This window comes from Rhynchophorus ferrugineus, unplaced genomic scaffold (assembly GCF_030347505.1).
Source record: "Rhynchophorus ferrugineus isolate W39M unplaced genomic scaffold, kcgeb_rfMv2 rfM2, whole genome shotgun sequence".
Taxonomy (NCBI): domain Eukaryota; kingdom Metazoa; phylum Arthropoda; class Insecta; order Coleoptera; family Curculionidae; genus Rhynchophorus; species Rhynchophorus ferrugineus.
The window spans coordinates 25,673,656-25,688,928 of record NW_027472581.1 but is presented as its reverse complement, the minus strand read 5'-3'; the positions used below and the strand labels follow the sequence as shown (position 1 = coordinate 25,688,928).

The 15,273-nt window shown below is 34.4% G+C and overlaps 4 protein-coding genes across 5 annotated transcripts in view; 3 read left to right on the top strand and 1 right to left on the bottom strand.

The window, feature by feature from the left end:
* Positions 1-49: 49 nt before the first annotated feature.
* Bap55 (Brahma associated protein 55kD) lies at positions 50-2,009 on the bottom strand. Its single transcript, XM_076394454.1, has 7 exons — positions 1,718-2,009; positions 1,476-1,609; positions 1,132-1,418; positions 888-1,077; positions 686-839; positions 525-613; positions 50-412 (listed from the first exon to the last, which is right to left on the bottom strand). The coding sequence occupies exons 1-7, from the start codon at positions 1,917-1,919 to the stop codon at positions 197-199; spliced, it is 1,272 nt and encodes a 423-aa protein (XP_076250569.1). The 5' UTR covers positions 1,920-2,009; the 3' UTR covers positions 50-196.
* Positions 2,010-2,496: 487 nt separating this feature from the next.
* Positions 2,497-3,489, top strand: LOC143191699 (nucleoside-triphosphatase THEP1). 2 transcript variants are annotated; one of them, XM_076397062.1, is made up of 5 exons: positions 2,497-2,618; positions 2,744-2,912; positions 2,966-3,062; positions 3,126-3,305; positions 3,357-3,489. In XM_076397062.1, exons 1-5 carry the CDS (start codon positions 2,588-2,590, stop codon positions 3,426-3,428), a joined length of 549 nt encoding a protein of 182 aa, XP_076253177.1. In that variant the 5' UTR covers positions 2,497-2,587; the 3' UTR covers positions 3,429-3,489. The 2 variants fall into 2 exon arrangements, with proteins under 2 accessions (XP_076253177.1, XP_076253178.1); XM_076397063.1 differs by having other exon boundaries at positions 2,966-3,077; positions 3,232-3,305.
* Positions 3,490-9,351: 5,862 nt separating this feature from the next.
* LOC143190272 (protein Skeletor, isoforms B/C) overlaps positions 9,352-15,273 on the top strand; it is a 124,797-nt gene continuing 118,875 nt past the window's right edge. Inside the window, exon 1 of the mRNA XM_076394474.1 lies at positions 9,352-9,537. Coding sequence (XP_076250589.1) covers positions 9,495-9,537 — 43 coding nt within the window. The 5' untranslated portion in view covers positions 9,352-9,494. The remainder of the gene's footprint in view (positions 9,538-15,273) is intronic.
* Positions 11,822-14,995, top strand: LOC143190947 (uncharacterized). The gene is made up of 3 exons (XM_076395564.1): positions 11,822-12,140; positions 12,197-12,352; positions 14,582-14,995. The coding sequence occupies exons 1-3, from the start codon at positions 11,922-11,924 to the stop codon at positions 14,846-14,848; spliced, it is 642 nt and encodes a 213-aa protein (XP_076251679.1). The 5' UTR covers positions 11,822-11,921; the 3' UTR covers positions 14,849-14,995.

Genomic DNA, 15,273 nt, shown 5'->3' with positions numbered 1-15,273 from the left:
GTAGTTTGCTTTTTTTGAAAATCTTATACTACAAGTGGTCTTACTTAGTCAAAGTCTTTGTACTTTTGTTTCAAAAACTGTTTATTATTTATTGTTAAAAAATCCTTTAAAATTAACCTGATATCAAATCAAGTTCACTAAGCGTGAACAAAAATTGTTTTGAAAAATATGAAAAGTCTAATGGCTAAAGAGATTTTTAAGGACACTTTCTATCAATTTGGCTTTTGCCTGATTCTTGGTACTCCTGCATTGACATCCACATTTGCTGGAAAGTACCAATTGAAGCTAAAATTGAACCTCCTACCCAAGCGCCGAATCTCCTTTCGACGGTCCCGTTAGCCGCAATCATTTTCAATCTAGCTGAACTGGGAGTTCTTAAAGACAAATCCCTGTTGAGTCTCTCACTAAAACCCTGAAACATTTATTCTATATCACTTAAATGAATTAAAGACAATTGCATTTATTAAACAATAAAGTATTATATAATAGAACACTATCAAACAATATTAAATCAGTTTCAGTACCTGTACTAAGGAATTTCCTCCTGTTAACACAACAGAGCTATATAAGGCTGGTCTGATGTCAACATCGCACATTCCTGCACTAGTGGCAGCTAAAATATAAAAAATAGTTAAATAATACATACCTATAAATAGTTAATTAATAGAACATAAAATTTACAAACCTATATATCCAGCACCAAGCATAGCATGATCAAAAAGACCTTCAGCCAACTTAAATCTCTCCGAACTAAAATCCTGATGATATCCTGTTGGAAATTCATAATGAACAGATGGAATATTACTAACTATCCTCTCATCATATGGACTTTCTGAAACCTATCAATAAAATTAGTAATCATTCTGCATTTTATGAAAAATGCTTACTTGAAGAACTGATTGTTGAAAATCTTGTACTGTTTTCTTAACCATATAGGTCATCCAAGAATTGGAAGGTTGGAAAGACAACTTCTTTTTGGTAAACTTGGGTTTATCTTTATCTCGAACCACATCTTTACTTGCAATCAATGCAGATGGGGTTAAATCTATACCAATTTGTTCCAGCATTTCCCTTGCCCTATAGAAGTTTAAAGGCTTACAATATATTTTTTACTTAATTTGTACAACAAACCTTAAAATCAAATAATCCCCTCCTAGAGGAGATTTCACAAGCGCATTTGATATAACATAACCGTCTAAAACAGGCACAGCACTAGTATGGGTAGCACCACTGTCTATTACTAAAGCCGTTGCTCTTCCATTAGCAAAAGCAGCTAATGCTGCATTTTTAACTAAGAAAAAAGCAGGCACTTTGTACTTTTCAAACATTATTTCTGTTAATTGCTCTCTCTTTTGTCGGTGATTCCAAGGTGACTCAGAAAAAAGGACTGGATGATACTGAGATTCTGACTGTATGATCTAAAATAAAAATGTTTAATCAGTTAGTGGAATAATACACAAGTTTACTGATCTTACCTTATCATACGAATAGTCTAAAATTTTCTCAAACATATCCCAATTTTCTATCATACCATCTTTCATATAACTATGTAGTTCCATATTTGGGCGAGGTGTATGTAAAAATGTTGTATCAATATAATACTTGTTTTCTATAAAAAAAAATCAGTAACTAAATGCTCTTGATAATAACTTATTAAAAAGTCAATATTATACCAAATAATGTAAAAAATAATTAAATTGCTAAAAGCAATACTTACGAGGCGTAGATGAGACATTACTTTCTTCAGGCTTAACTTCTGGTTCAAGTTTGATAGTCTCATCCGGAGCAACTCCAACCACAGCCGGTATTTCAGCTTTAGGAGTATCTTCTTGAGCGTAACCGACGCGCAACGAATGATGACCTGGATCAAAAACCAGGGCTCCGATTTCATCACCACCATACAACATACCACCCGACATGACTTACAATTAAAATGTTAACGAAAAACCAGCCAAACCACAAAACAAAATCAAACCAAGCTTTTACAAAATTGGGTTATGTTTATTTGATTTTTGACACCTCGATGAGCGTAAAATGTTTGACAGTCATTAGATGTAATCAACATCGATATTTTTGGGAAAGTTCGATATACTTAATAATATTTTTCTTCCACTATAATTAATATATTTATCATTTATAACAAAAAAAAAAGAAAGGAGGAGAAAAATGAGAAAATTACTTGATGGTATTGTATTTCAAATTATATGTATCATGAATACCCATTTGAATTTATATTAGCATTGGACATATCGATATTTTTCAGAAACAAAATAATCATTACAAATAGTTTAATTTGGAAATTGTATATTATATATTGGATAATGTACCTAAAAGGTACTAAAATATCATATAGCAATTAGAAAGCAATTATTACGATTTCTAGTTTGAAAAAAGTATTCTTAATAGTCTCTCTTATTTACTAACTGAAATAAAAAATTTTGAATACCTTCAACAAAGTAATCAATTATTTTATCATAATCGATATGTTTCGATAACAGTTGTACAGCATCTTCTAATAAAAATAGTGTTAAATCATATAATTATTTAAGGTTAGTGCCTCTATCCAACAAAAAATTTGAAGACAATAATGAGGCATATTCTAATAACAGGAGTTCCAGGTAATTTATTTGTTTTTTAATTATCAAATAAGAAAGAAAATCCATATCATTCAGTTTAATTAGTAGCGCCATTACTGGTTGTTCTTAATACTAAGAGTGTATTATATGTTGCATACCGTTTTTAGGTATTGGAAAAACCACTTTGATTCAAAACATAATAAAAAAACTCAAAGACATAGATGTAGAACTAGATGGCTTTTATACTCAAGAATATAGAAACGAAAGGAATCAAAGACTAGGTTTTGAAATTGTGGTAATACAAAACAATAAACGAGGAATACTGGCAGATAAAAGGTATTTAAAATACATTAAATTATTTAACTGGTGTATGAGAAATTTTCTTTTAGTAATGCTGCTTCAACTAATGACGTTCGAAAATTAGGACAATACACTGTATACGTGAAAAATTTTGAAGAATTGGTATTTCCTATTATTTCAACGTTTGTAAGGATTCTTAAGGTATAACTGACATTTAAATATTCTAACAATGTTTTCGTTTTCATGTAGAACAAAAAGTTATTGGTAATAGACGAAATTGGTAAAATGGAACTATTCAGTAAAAAATTTGAACATATAATTGGGGTGGCATTTACTTCGAATAAATTTCTTATAGTTGCTACAGTTCCAGCTAAAGGTCCCCCTTTTGTGGAGAAATTGAAACGTAATACAAGCAACCAGTTATTCACCGTAAGAAAATTATTGTTATTAGAATTACTCACACTAAATATTTTATTTTAGGTATACGAGAACAATAGAGAAGGCCTTGCTAATGACATTTTATCGACTGTTAAAGCCGAACTTCGTTTGTAATGTGTATATTACTCTTTAATTCATTTTATGTCAATATAAAATAAATAGGCAGTGTATTATTCTTTTTTTTTGTTACTTTGTTAGCAAAAGTTAGTTATTGGTTAACTTATTATATGTGGTTTATGAGTGAAATTATAAAGTTAATGCTTTATATAAAAACATAAAATATAGAAATATTCTGTCTATTTTGACCCAACAAAAATACCTAGGTTTGAATATACAATATTAATACTATTCAACATTATAGATAGTTATGAATAAATGAAAATATTTTGGATTAGTTATTAGTCCACAGTAAGGCCAAAAATAAATAAAAAACGTTACAAAATCGACGTCATTAACCTGACGTCCAAATGATGGATAATGTACGAGTTAAAGTTAACGTCTCCCCATCCGATATAATGGAAGCGGCATTTTTCCTGACTGTACGTCTATTATCGTAATGTTTTAATGCACGCCTGATTACTACAGATTACTAAACGATAGGGTTGTCCCCCATTTCTAATAGACTAATGCAACAGCAGCGCGACAATGGCACAAAATGGGGTGTAAAGCTTGCGATTTACATTACGGGTCTCCCCCCTCCGGTCCTTGCTATTCTATGAGGTTCGGTAATTGGGAAAAGTATTTAAAGGTTTTTCGTTTAGGATGTTCGGATTTATTTAACTTGAAAAATATTGCTTTTTTAACGGATACGGAGATTTGAAAGGGATTTGTTTTGAAATTTTAGCGATTGTGGGATATTTGGAGAGGAACACGACAAACTGCAGGTCATTATTAAAATGATTATTTGTTTAAGTGGCGTACGACAAGTAACCCACGCTTTGAACGTTAAAATATAGATCATCATAATTTTATAACATTCATTGAACAAAATAAACATCATTGAAAAGAACAACTTCTTGTCAGTGTTGTAAAGAATCGTTCTTATAAAAAATATTAATCTCAATTTTAATCATAGATGATCAAGTAAATATTAATAAGCACAATAAAAATTATCGTCACCGTGTGTGTCACAAGGATTTTTGCAAGGAATTCAGAATTACCCTTCTTTGACGGATAGGTTTTAGGGTAAATGCTTATCCAACATGTTTTTACCATGCATATAACAGGTCAATTGAAAAGTCTTCGGCCTACCATAGTAAAACACTTTTTTTAGCAAAATTAGTTTTTTTTATTCAACATAATTCCCTTCAAGGGTGATACACTGAGTATAGGAACCAACTTTTCGATACCATTTTTGTACTACGATTTGTCCATTCTCTTGAGATCTGAGAACAGAAAATAGTCGCTGGGGGTTAGATCTGGAGAATACGGTGGATGAGGAAGCAATTCGAAACTCAATTCATGGATTTTTGCCATCGTTTTCACTGACTTGTGACACGTGCATTGTCTTGGTGAAGCAGCACTTTTTTGTTCTTCAAATGCGGCCGTTTTTCAACGATTTCGTCCTTCAAATGGTCCAATAACGCTATGTAATAGTCGCTGTTGATGGTCCTTCCTTTTTCAAGGTAGGCAATGAAAATTATTCCATGCGTATCCCAAAATACAGACGCCATAACATTGCCAGTCGACCGTTGCGCTTTCACACGCTTTGGAGCCAGTTTATCATGTGCAGCCCACTCGGATGACTGTTGATTGGACTTCAGAGTGAAATGATAGAGCCATGTCTCATCCATTGTCATATGTCGACGCAAAAACTCGGGTTTATTACGCTTAATCATCTTCAAACACTTCTCAGAATCATCAACTCGTCGTTGTTTTTGATCAAAAGTAAGCTCGCGCGGCACCCACTTTGCATCATACCCAAATGTTCGCGAATAATATGATGTACACGTTCAGTTGATATCTTTAGAGTGTCTGCTATTTCATTCAGTTTCAATTTACGGTCATTCAAAATCATTTTGTGGATTTTTTAAAATGTTTTCGTCGGTAACGACCTCTTTTGGGTGTCCACTGCTTTTACCGTCTTCGGTGCTCATTTAACCACGTCTAAACTTAACATACCAATACCTGATTGTTGATTTTCCTGAGGCAGTGTCCGGAAACTCGGCATCAAGTCAAGTTTTTGCTTCAACTGTATTTTTTCCCTTCAAACAGCAATATTTTATCAACACCCGAAATTCCTTTTTATCAATTATTTTCACAATAACAAAACTTCACTCAAAATTCTATAATTCACAAACTAATGATCCGACAGCTGTCAAATTTATACACGCATCTTTTGAGGGTTTGGGCTAACTAAAAACATATGTATTTAATTCTAGTAACGCCATCTATGTATCAGGCTGTTAACTTTTCAATTGACCTGTTATACCAGATGTTATTTTATTCTATAGTCATCATAGAGTAATATAATACTCTATGGTTGTGATTAGATGGCGCTTCTGACAGGAAAACAGTGATGTGTCTATAAGGTTTTGAGAAAAAACGATTTGTTAAAGTATGTCACAATGTTTAGTCATAGAGAAATAGATATTTAACTTTATAAGAAATTTTGGGGAAATGTTTCGCGACGTCCAACATGTAGATGTCGCTACTTTTAACTTAACGCCGCAACGGGATCCGATTGGTTCACTTCGTCTCTATAGCGCCTATATTGTTTATTTGTTTCTGGCGCCATTTTCATTGTGCCTAACCGAAGGAGTAGTGCATTTAGATTTTTATAATGTTTAGAGACGGTAGTATAATAAGTATAGTGAATTTTCGATCGAGAAAGTGTTGTATAACCGGATGCACAGATACTAAAGAAATGCAGAATGGTTTTACTTCGAATAAGTATTTAGATGTTTTTTAAAAATTGTTGATAATGTTGAAAAACAAAAACTGACTGGATTAACCACCAAAGAAATTTATAATATTTACAGCGTGTTTTGTTGCAAGTTGAGGTACATTTGTTCATATTAATAATCATATAAAAATCTCAAATATTTATATTTTAATTTTAGAAAATAATTCCTTTTCGATGAATCTACAAAAACGGCCATGTACGTGTATTCTTAGATCAATTATTTGATAGTTGAAATTCCACTAAAATAATAGCTCCTGAACGCAAACCTTTTAACAGAGAATTAACCAAAATTCACTACACTAGGGATTTTGATGCAAAACTATTCAGGAATTAAAAGTGCTTAAATTTTATTGCCCAAGTAAGAAGTAATTTTTTAATGTGAATTAAAAATTTTATAGTCACCTTGAGGGGCTTCATTTCATTCAAGAAAAAAAGTGTAATTATCCGAATAGATATATTGGCTTAAGGCTACTTAAACAAGATAATTCGGAACTTTTTTTGGGTCTATTAGAGCTCATGGATTGAAGAATATACATCCTTTGGCTAGTATGTTTGAAAAATCATTTAAAGCGCTCATAGGTTAATTTTTTCATGGCATTTGCCTTTAGGAAATTGAAAAGATGATTAAATCCATAGTAACGGTGGATCTATTACCAGGAGTTGAGAAATTACAACCTCACTTTATACCTTCAGCTGGAGATTTTCCTATATGAACAAAGGATGCACGGTAATATCACATGCCACAGAAAATTGTCTTATTATATTCTTAGTAGTTCTTTGAGCTATCTATTTTATATTATCTCACGACATTGCCATTGGTTTAGAGTCAACAGTGTGTTATTATCTATAAAGTCCAACTCAGTTTCTTGTGGCTTTCAGCTCTATTAATAAGATGATACAAACACCATGATCAGTTAAGCCAGATTCTTTTACGAAGATGTCTCGATTCTCTTCCATGGGCGGCAGGAAATGTATTTTGTCCTAGCAAAATCAACTAGTGTATTCTTTTAGAGGAGAATAAATTATAGCGGGTGAGTACATTATCCAAGAAAAAAAGAAAAAAGTTTTGACACCATCATATTAATTATATCAAACTAAAAAATGTAACACCAAGTTAAAAATTCATAAATTTTTGTAAATACTAAAATATCTTCCCTGACCAATACAGTCGCTAAACCTTAACATAATTGAACCATTATGGGGAGTTTTATAGCAGAGATTAGATTACCATCACCATTTTTAATAATTTAAGTTATTGGCGGACGTTTTATTGCAAATATAGGACATTTTGCCATTGAAAATTATTCAGACACTCCACAAATATATGTTGCGAAGAAGTACAGATGCTTTAAAAGCAAATGGTGCCTCAACAGCTTATTAATAAACAAATATTGTGTATGGCATATTAACAGGTTAATTAAAAAGTCCCCGGCCTAACACATGGATGGCGCTACTAGAACTAAATCTTTTCAAAATCTTTAAAATTTTTTAGTTACCCATAACCCTCAAGATGCGTGTATAAATTTGACAGCTGTCAGATCATTAGTTTGTGAATTATAGCATTTTGAGTGAAGCAACTTTTGTTATTGTGAAAAAAATTGATAAAAAGGAATTTCGCGTGTTGATAAAATATTGCTTTTTGAAGGGAAAAAATACAGTTGAAGCAAAAACTTGGCTTGATGCCGAGTTTCCGGACACTGCCCAAGGAAAATCAACCATCGAGGATTGGTATGCTAAGTTTACACGTGGTGAAATGAGCACAGAAGACGGTGAACGCAGCGGTCGCCAAAAAGAGGTTGTTACCGACGAAAACATTAAAAAAGTCCACAAAATGATTTTGAATGACCGTAAGTTGAAATTAAATGAAATAATAGACACTCTAAAGATATCAACTGAACATGTACATCATATCATTCACGTATATTTGGGTATGAAAAAGCTCTGTGCAAAGTGGGTGCTGCGCGAGCTCACTTTTGACCAAAAACAACGACGAGTTGATGATTCGGAGCAGTGCTTGAAGATGATCAAGCGTAATAAACCCGATTTATTGCGTCGATATGTGACAATGGATGAAACATGGCTCCATCATTTCACTCCAGTCCAATCGACAGTCATCCGAGTAGACGGCACACGATGAACCCGCTCCAAAGCGTGGGACGCAACGTCGGCTGGCGAAATTATAAATTCTGTATTTTGGGATGCGCATGGAATAGTTTTCATTGACTACCTTCAAACAGGAAGGACCATCAACAGCGACTATTACATAGCGTTATTGGACCGTTTGAAGGACGAAATCGCCGAGAAATGGTCGCATTTGAAGAAAAATAAAGTGCTGCTTCACCAAGACAATGCACCGTGTAAAAAATCCATGAATTAGGCTTTGAATTGCTTCTTCATCAACCGTACTTTCCAGATCTGCCCCCCAGCGTCTATTTCCTGTTCTCAGATCTCAAAACAATGCTTGCTGAATCACAGGTGATCGCCGAAAATGAGGCCTATTTTGAAGCAAAGGAAAAATCGTACTATAAACCTGTGTATCACCCTTAAAAGGAATTATATTGAATAATAAACACTAATTTTGCCAAAAAAACGTGTTTAACTATGGTAGACCGGGAACTTTTCAATTGACCTGTTATTTTGTTTATGACCTATATGTGCAATTAAGCACACAGTTTGACAAAATATACCAGGAATTCCATGAATGGAATGACATATAAACAATTATTAATGCGTTGTATAATGTACATTGTACATAATTTTTACGACACTACAAAATAGAGCGGAAAAATTGGCAAACACAGACTAATTTTCTAACTTACACACCTACTAGAGACGCCCAAGACCCAAATCCAAATAAATCCAAGACACGTTCGAAAAAATAAAAGAAAAACCACCCCCCAAACTAAACACTGTAACACCTAATAAAAACACGGAGTAAATAAAGTTAAAAATCCATTAATTTCAGCAGATTTCATCCCCAAGTCGACGCAGCCGCCCCTCAGGCGGTGTGGGGGCGGTCGCTCGGGGGCGCCGCCCACGCACTCCCGCCCCTTTTCTCCCGGGCCGCCACGCACCAGGAGCGGCAGTGCCGTAAACGAGCCCGTCACGCTCGTCCAGCCAACGTTTCGAGCAGCCTCCATCGTCTGCTATGTAACATCATCAGTAGGGCCAGTGATCTTCTCGTTAGAATTGCCAACGTTAAAGACGCGAATGTTGGTCGCGAGTTATTTCTTTGACTGGTGAACTCGTGACAATCGTTTTTTGGATTTAGCGACATGTTCAAGTTTATTGTCGGGATATCCATCTTAGTTCATATAGGTGAGTAAAAGTCCAATGTCCGCATGATTAATAAAACTGATGAATCTTCATATGTAAAACGTTAATGCTTTTTGATATCAACTCAGGTATGCTAATTATCATTCACATTTTCCACTTATATAGGTATCAGTATCTTTTTTATTTTCTCATTTTACATCCTCATGAAGAAATAAAGATATGTACAAAGGTTAGACAATATAATTGAACATCATGCAATATAGTACGTCCTATTGCCTATTGGCAACACTGCTTCCGTGTAAATAATGCGACGCGTAATTGTTTAGTTTACATGCCAAATCTTGTAGGTTATATTTCACTATATTATTCGCTATGTTCTGTGACAATTAATACAAGCGATTGGTGAATTGTGTGATCTCTCAAATGTTGTTTAAAGTTTTATAAGCAACAGCATCCACGGTAATAGCAGTATATACAAAGCATGGTAAAACATCATCGGCAATGAAAAATAGATGGGAGCCGAGACAATAAAATATTAGCGGGGCAAAAGAGATAGCAGAACTCAACACTCACTTGACTGATTGGATTTTTTCCTTATAAATTGCTGGGTTTATATATAGTAAACTCCAAAATAAGTCTACAATCAAGCATATGGAAAATTTCGGGCGACAATATCGTGGTATTTGGCTGGCGCTTTCAATCACATCACTGGCCGGATATCTGCAAATAAATATCTTAACATCCTCGATGATGGTGGTTCATGTTCAAGTTCTGACTATGACCAACATATTGGTATTAAAAACTAATCACTAAACACCCTCCCTGATCAGAGCAATTGCCAGACCTCAACATAATTGAACATCATTGAAGAAATTGGCGGATGTTTTGGTAGAAGAATAACACAACTTTCCATGATGACATTGGCTGGAAAGTTCCGGGCGTAACAAAGAAAACGCGTTATTTTTCAAAATTGGCTTTATTCAACAACATAATCTCCATCGTGAGCGACAGAATCATTCCAGAGCCTCTCTAACTTTTCAATGCCACTTTTGTGGAAATATTTATCTTCTGCCTCAAAGTAGGCCTCAGTTTTAGTGATAATTTTTTGCTTCATTCGAGCAAATTCGATTCATTCAAATTTCTTTCTTGCCGGTGAGTATTTTTTGAAGTCTGCGAACAGTTAGTAGTCGCGTAGAGTCAAATCTGGCTAATATGGTGGATGTGGTTGTAATTCGAAGTTCAATTTATGTATGACATTGTTTTGATTGACTAGTAACAAGGTGCGTTGTCTTGATGAAACATTTTTTTCTTTCACTTCAAAAAGCTCCAATAATGCTATAAAATATTTACTGTTGATGATATTTTCCTTTTTAAAATAGTCAATGAATATTATACCATGTACACCCCAAAATACCGAAGCCAAAAATGCCGAAAAACCTTTCCAGCCGATTGTTAAGCTTTCGGGCGAGGTTCACCAGTTGTTGTCCACTTATATGGCGATCGTTTTAATTCTGGAGTCAAGCGATGGATCTATGTTTCATCCATTGTCACATATCGATGCAAAAATTCCTATTTGTTACGTTTAAACATGGCCAAACACTGCTCAGAATCATCAACACGTTTTTGTTTTTGGTCAACAATGAGCAAACGCGGCACACACTTTAAACAGAGCTTTCTAATAGTCAAATGCTCAAGCAATACAAAAACCAAGACATTCTTTTGATATATTCACGATGTTAACTCATGCAACTTCACTTCTTAATCATTAAAAATGATTTTGTGTATTATTTTTGTGATGTTTTCTGGTGTTGCCACCTCAATTGGATGTCCACTGTGTTCTGCATCATCGGTGTCTCTACGACCACTTTTGATGTCAGCAAACCAACGTTTTATTGTTGTCTCTGAAGGAACGGAGACCTTATAACAATTTTAAAGCCATTTTTTCCCTTGGTCGGTATTTTTTCCCACCAAGAAACATTGTAAAATTAATATATGAAATTGGCTTTGAAAATAACAAAAGTAGTGTCACTCTTAGCACAATAATTCACAAACGTATGAGTAGAATATCATGATATTTGAATAGCTTTCTTTTGAAGATTAGTGGTAACTGAAAAATCGGTGAATATAATAAAACTACAACCATTGATGTGTTAGACCCGGGATTTTTCAACCCATGTGTTATTTTCTATGAACATCACAATATTTGACCCTATAAAATGATAACATTGAAGTGATATGATGATATGAAGAGATATCTTGAAGGAATTTTAAATCTCACCTTTGGTTTCCATGTCACAAAATTAGTAGTAAAATAAATAATAAAAAGTCATTTTAAATTTGACGTGTAAATTTCATTCAACTTTAGACTCCCAATTGCAAAATTCTCGTGTTCGATCAAAATTCTCAGTTAAAATAGGCAAACAATCATGGCTTTTGTATGTCCAACGAAAGAAGAGACGCAAAATCTCGCTCATATGGCCGCCAATATCAAAAAAACCCTCCAAGACGTAGAGAAAAGCCTGACGGTTTCGGTTAAACCTATCTGCGTTCCATGCTGCGTCCCATTATGCGAATATCCTCAAGAAATAACGAACGGTAACGGTAAAAACCCGCCGAAAAACAGTTTCGATCCACCTAAAGTTATGGTAAGCGTCTCGGAAGGTCTCTCTTCATGGACGGTTGCCTATAAATTGTGATTTAGGTTTGTTATAGAGAACCTTTGAGCAAATCAAAGGCCAAAGAGGGGAAGGCGGAGAAGGAAGAGGGGATTATACGATTACAACAATCGAAATCTCGCGAATTGAGGGCTAGCATTTTGTATACAGGGTGTCAATGTGAAAAACGAGATGGTTTGCAGGTAAATAATGTTTATAAATAAACGACAATTAAATTAAATCAACTCAAAATTTAAAATACAATTAATTAAACTATAATAATAGATACTGAGTCGTTTTATGTCAAAGTAATAGTAAAAAAATAATAAATATTTCTAAATGTCTAAATGTCTAAATGTTGTAAATGAGTGTTGCCACCCAAATCTTCCTTCCCCTCTGCCTCTGTCCCCTTGAGTTATTGCTCTCCAATTGTGCTTAAACAACCTTGACGGTTCAAAAGGTATTTACGCTTCATTCGCTACTTGCTTTGTTCGCCACTCAGTGTTTTGCCTGATATGGGATGTCCTGATGTTGCTACCCTCGTGCCTGTCCGAAAAGGATAGGTCTTTTCCCTCGAACGAGCTAAGCTCGTGTTTGCAGTTAAATGGGACCTGAGGTTTGCCTCGTCGTGTACGATCGCATGTAGTAGATGCTCTTTTCCGATCCACTCGACTCCTTTAGGCTATTTCTCCCTATTATTACCACTATTGAGTGAATTATCACTGATATTTCGATTCCACTATGCTTCTTACCCCAATAAATCAAACTCCATTTAACTAAATGACTGTTCCCCTTAATTTGCAATGTCGACCATTTTGGTCAGATCCTACTGAAGGCAGGACGCTTCCGGGCCTGCGATACCAGGGATTTAGGCTTTTTACTCCCCTTTTACCCTTGCACCCCTACATAGACAATAGTGGAAAATCCGACTGGGAATAACTATCCCAGTCATACCAGTAACCAGGCTGGGTAGGGTGGAAAGTTTTTTGGTATGGTCACGGCCGAGGACCGTGGTTTAAAGACCACGTTAAACAGTAGATCTATCCAGATAAAAGCTCGTTGGTATAAATAAGACTCTAAAACATAACTAAAAAATAGCGTTTTCCATTTGTAAGAAGCATGCCCTGGTGATGACAATTTATAAGCCATTAAATACGGATATAGAACAATTTCTATCCTGGAACAATTTAAAACAAAATAATAGCAATGATAAGCACTAATACGTGTATACTACAAAATCAATTTAATATTTTGATCAACGATATCTATTAGTGAATATGCGAAGTATCACTGTAAACAACTGTTCGATGGAATTCGATGGTATTGAAATTTCTCGACATAAAATAAGTTTTCGGTATACAGACGCTAATCATGTAACGTTTACCATTTACCATCATGTGAACCATTTCAACATTGTGGTTTCAATCTTTTCCAGTTAAAAAGGAAATATTTCTCCATGGCATATTATGTCTGGTGAGGGAAAATGGATTTATCAATTACTAATACCGATCGCAATATTTATGGTTTAGTCTAAGAATGCCATCCACATCCATACTGAAACAAATCGCCAAAATGTAGATCAGCATAATATGGAGAGATCAGAAAGGAACAGTATATTGTGAGCTGTTAAAACTGAATGAAAATGTTGCTGTAAATGTTTACCAACGGCAAAGTCATCTGCTTGTGTATCAACTATGACAATGCTCGTAACACTTTCAGTCCTTCGCAACTGTTGCAGCTCGAATCTTATCTAAGATATCTGTCTTGTCTAGCATAGTTATTAGACATAACGTCTTCTAATAACCACTTGTTTTAAAACATGTTTTTTATTTTAAAATTTAGTTAACATGACTAATATACCCTTAACAGTATGGCCTTTACATATTTCGAAATTTTTGAAAATATATATTTAGATTTATCATGATATTATAATCCAAATCTGTTCGTGTTGATTTTGTGTTGCGGCAAAGTGACAAAAAGATGCCCGATTCTCCAAGCAGAGCAGATTAAACTCAAAGTCAAGTAACCGTGCTAGTTAGTCGGAAGGTACTCTCAACTTGACCTAAAATAAAAGAGATCGGTTTATCAGTCAATTATAAAACCATTTTGGACCTATGAGGTGTAAATATAGGGACATCAAAAGTATACACGATGTGATTTCGCCTTAAAGCATGAAATAAAGTTGCAAAATCACAGAAACACGGAAGCAATAGAGCTACTGGACAATACGCAGGAAATCATAAAATTGAAGCGAACCAATGTACACGAACTTGTACTGTGTATAAGCGTATTCTTACTCGCTTTGTCTATTAATGGAAGTAGAGTAATAGTAAATTAATTTATAAATTAAGATTTACTAAGCATATCTAATGTAAGATGTAATTAATTAAAAAAATATTATAAAGGAAAATCAATAACTAATAAAATTATAGGATGATTGCCCTCGGACAGGCTGTCACGGTTCTCCGGAGTGTTTGACCAGTCCACCGACATGTGGTCCAAGCGAGTTTTGCGACGGCAAGCACCTGTTGAAGAAAAACAAGTACCATGATCGTAACGGCTCGAAAAGCAAGAAAGAATCTGATAAAGCTGGAAGTGGAAAAAATGAAAGCGCCCAGCCCAAAGCAAGATACAAATGTTTTGCTGCAACCGTTGATCCTCCAATTGTATGTTGCCCCCCATGCGTCCCCACTCTATAACGTTTATGTCTAACTAACAATATTTATTTAACTGTGGGTAGTATTAAGCGACAACATGTTATGTGCCAAATTAAGAATTTCAAATAGTCTAAAAATCAAAAATGTCAAATGTCAAAAAGTTATGGAACAAGAAACCTGTAAACTGTATTTGTTGATAAACTTTTTTATTAATTACAATATTATTTCAGATCAATATAGTATTTAAAAATGAATGCTGACTAATTTGTTCTTGATCTATGCTAAAACCGTTGATCCAATTGTTATGAAACTTTGGTTAGATTTATTGCCTACGCCCACGAAAGCTCTTTACACCAAAAAAATTAATATATAGTCTATTCAAAGTTTATTTGTATATGCGTCATCGAAATTTGAGACGTCAAAACGTCGCAATGTTGCCGCATCAACTCTGAGTGTTAGTTCAGTTT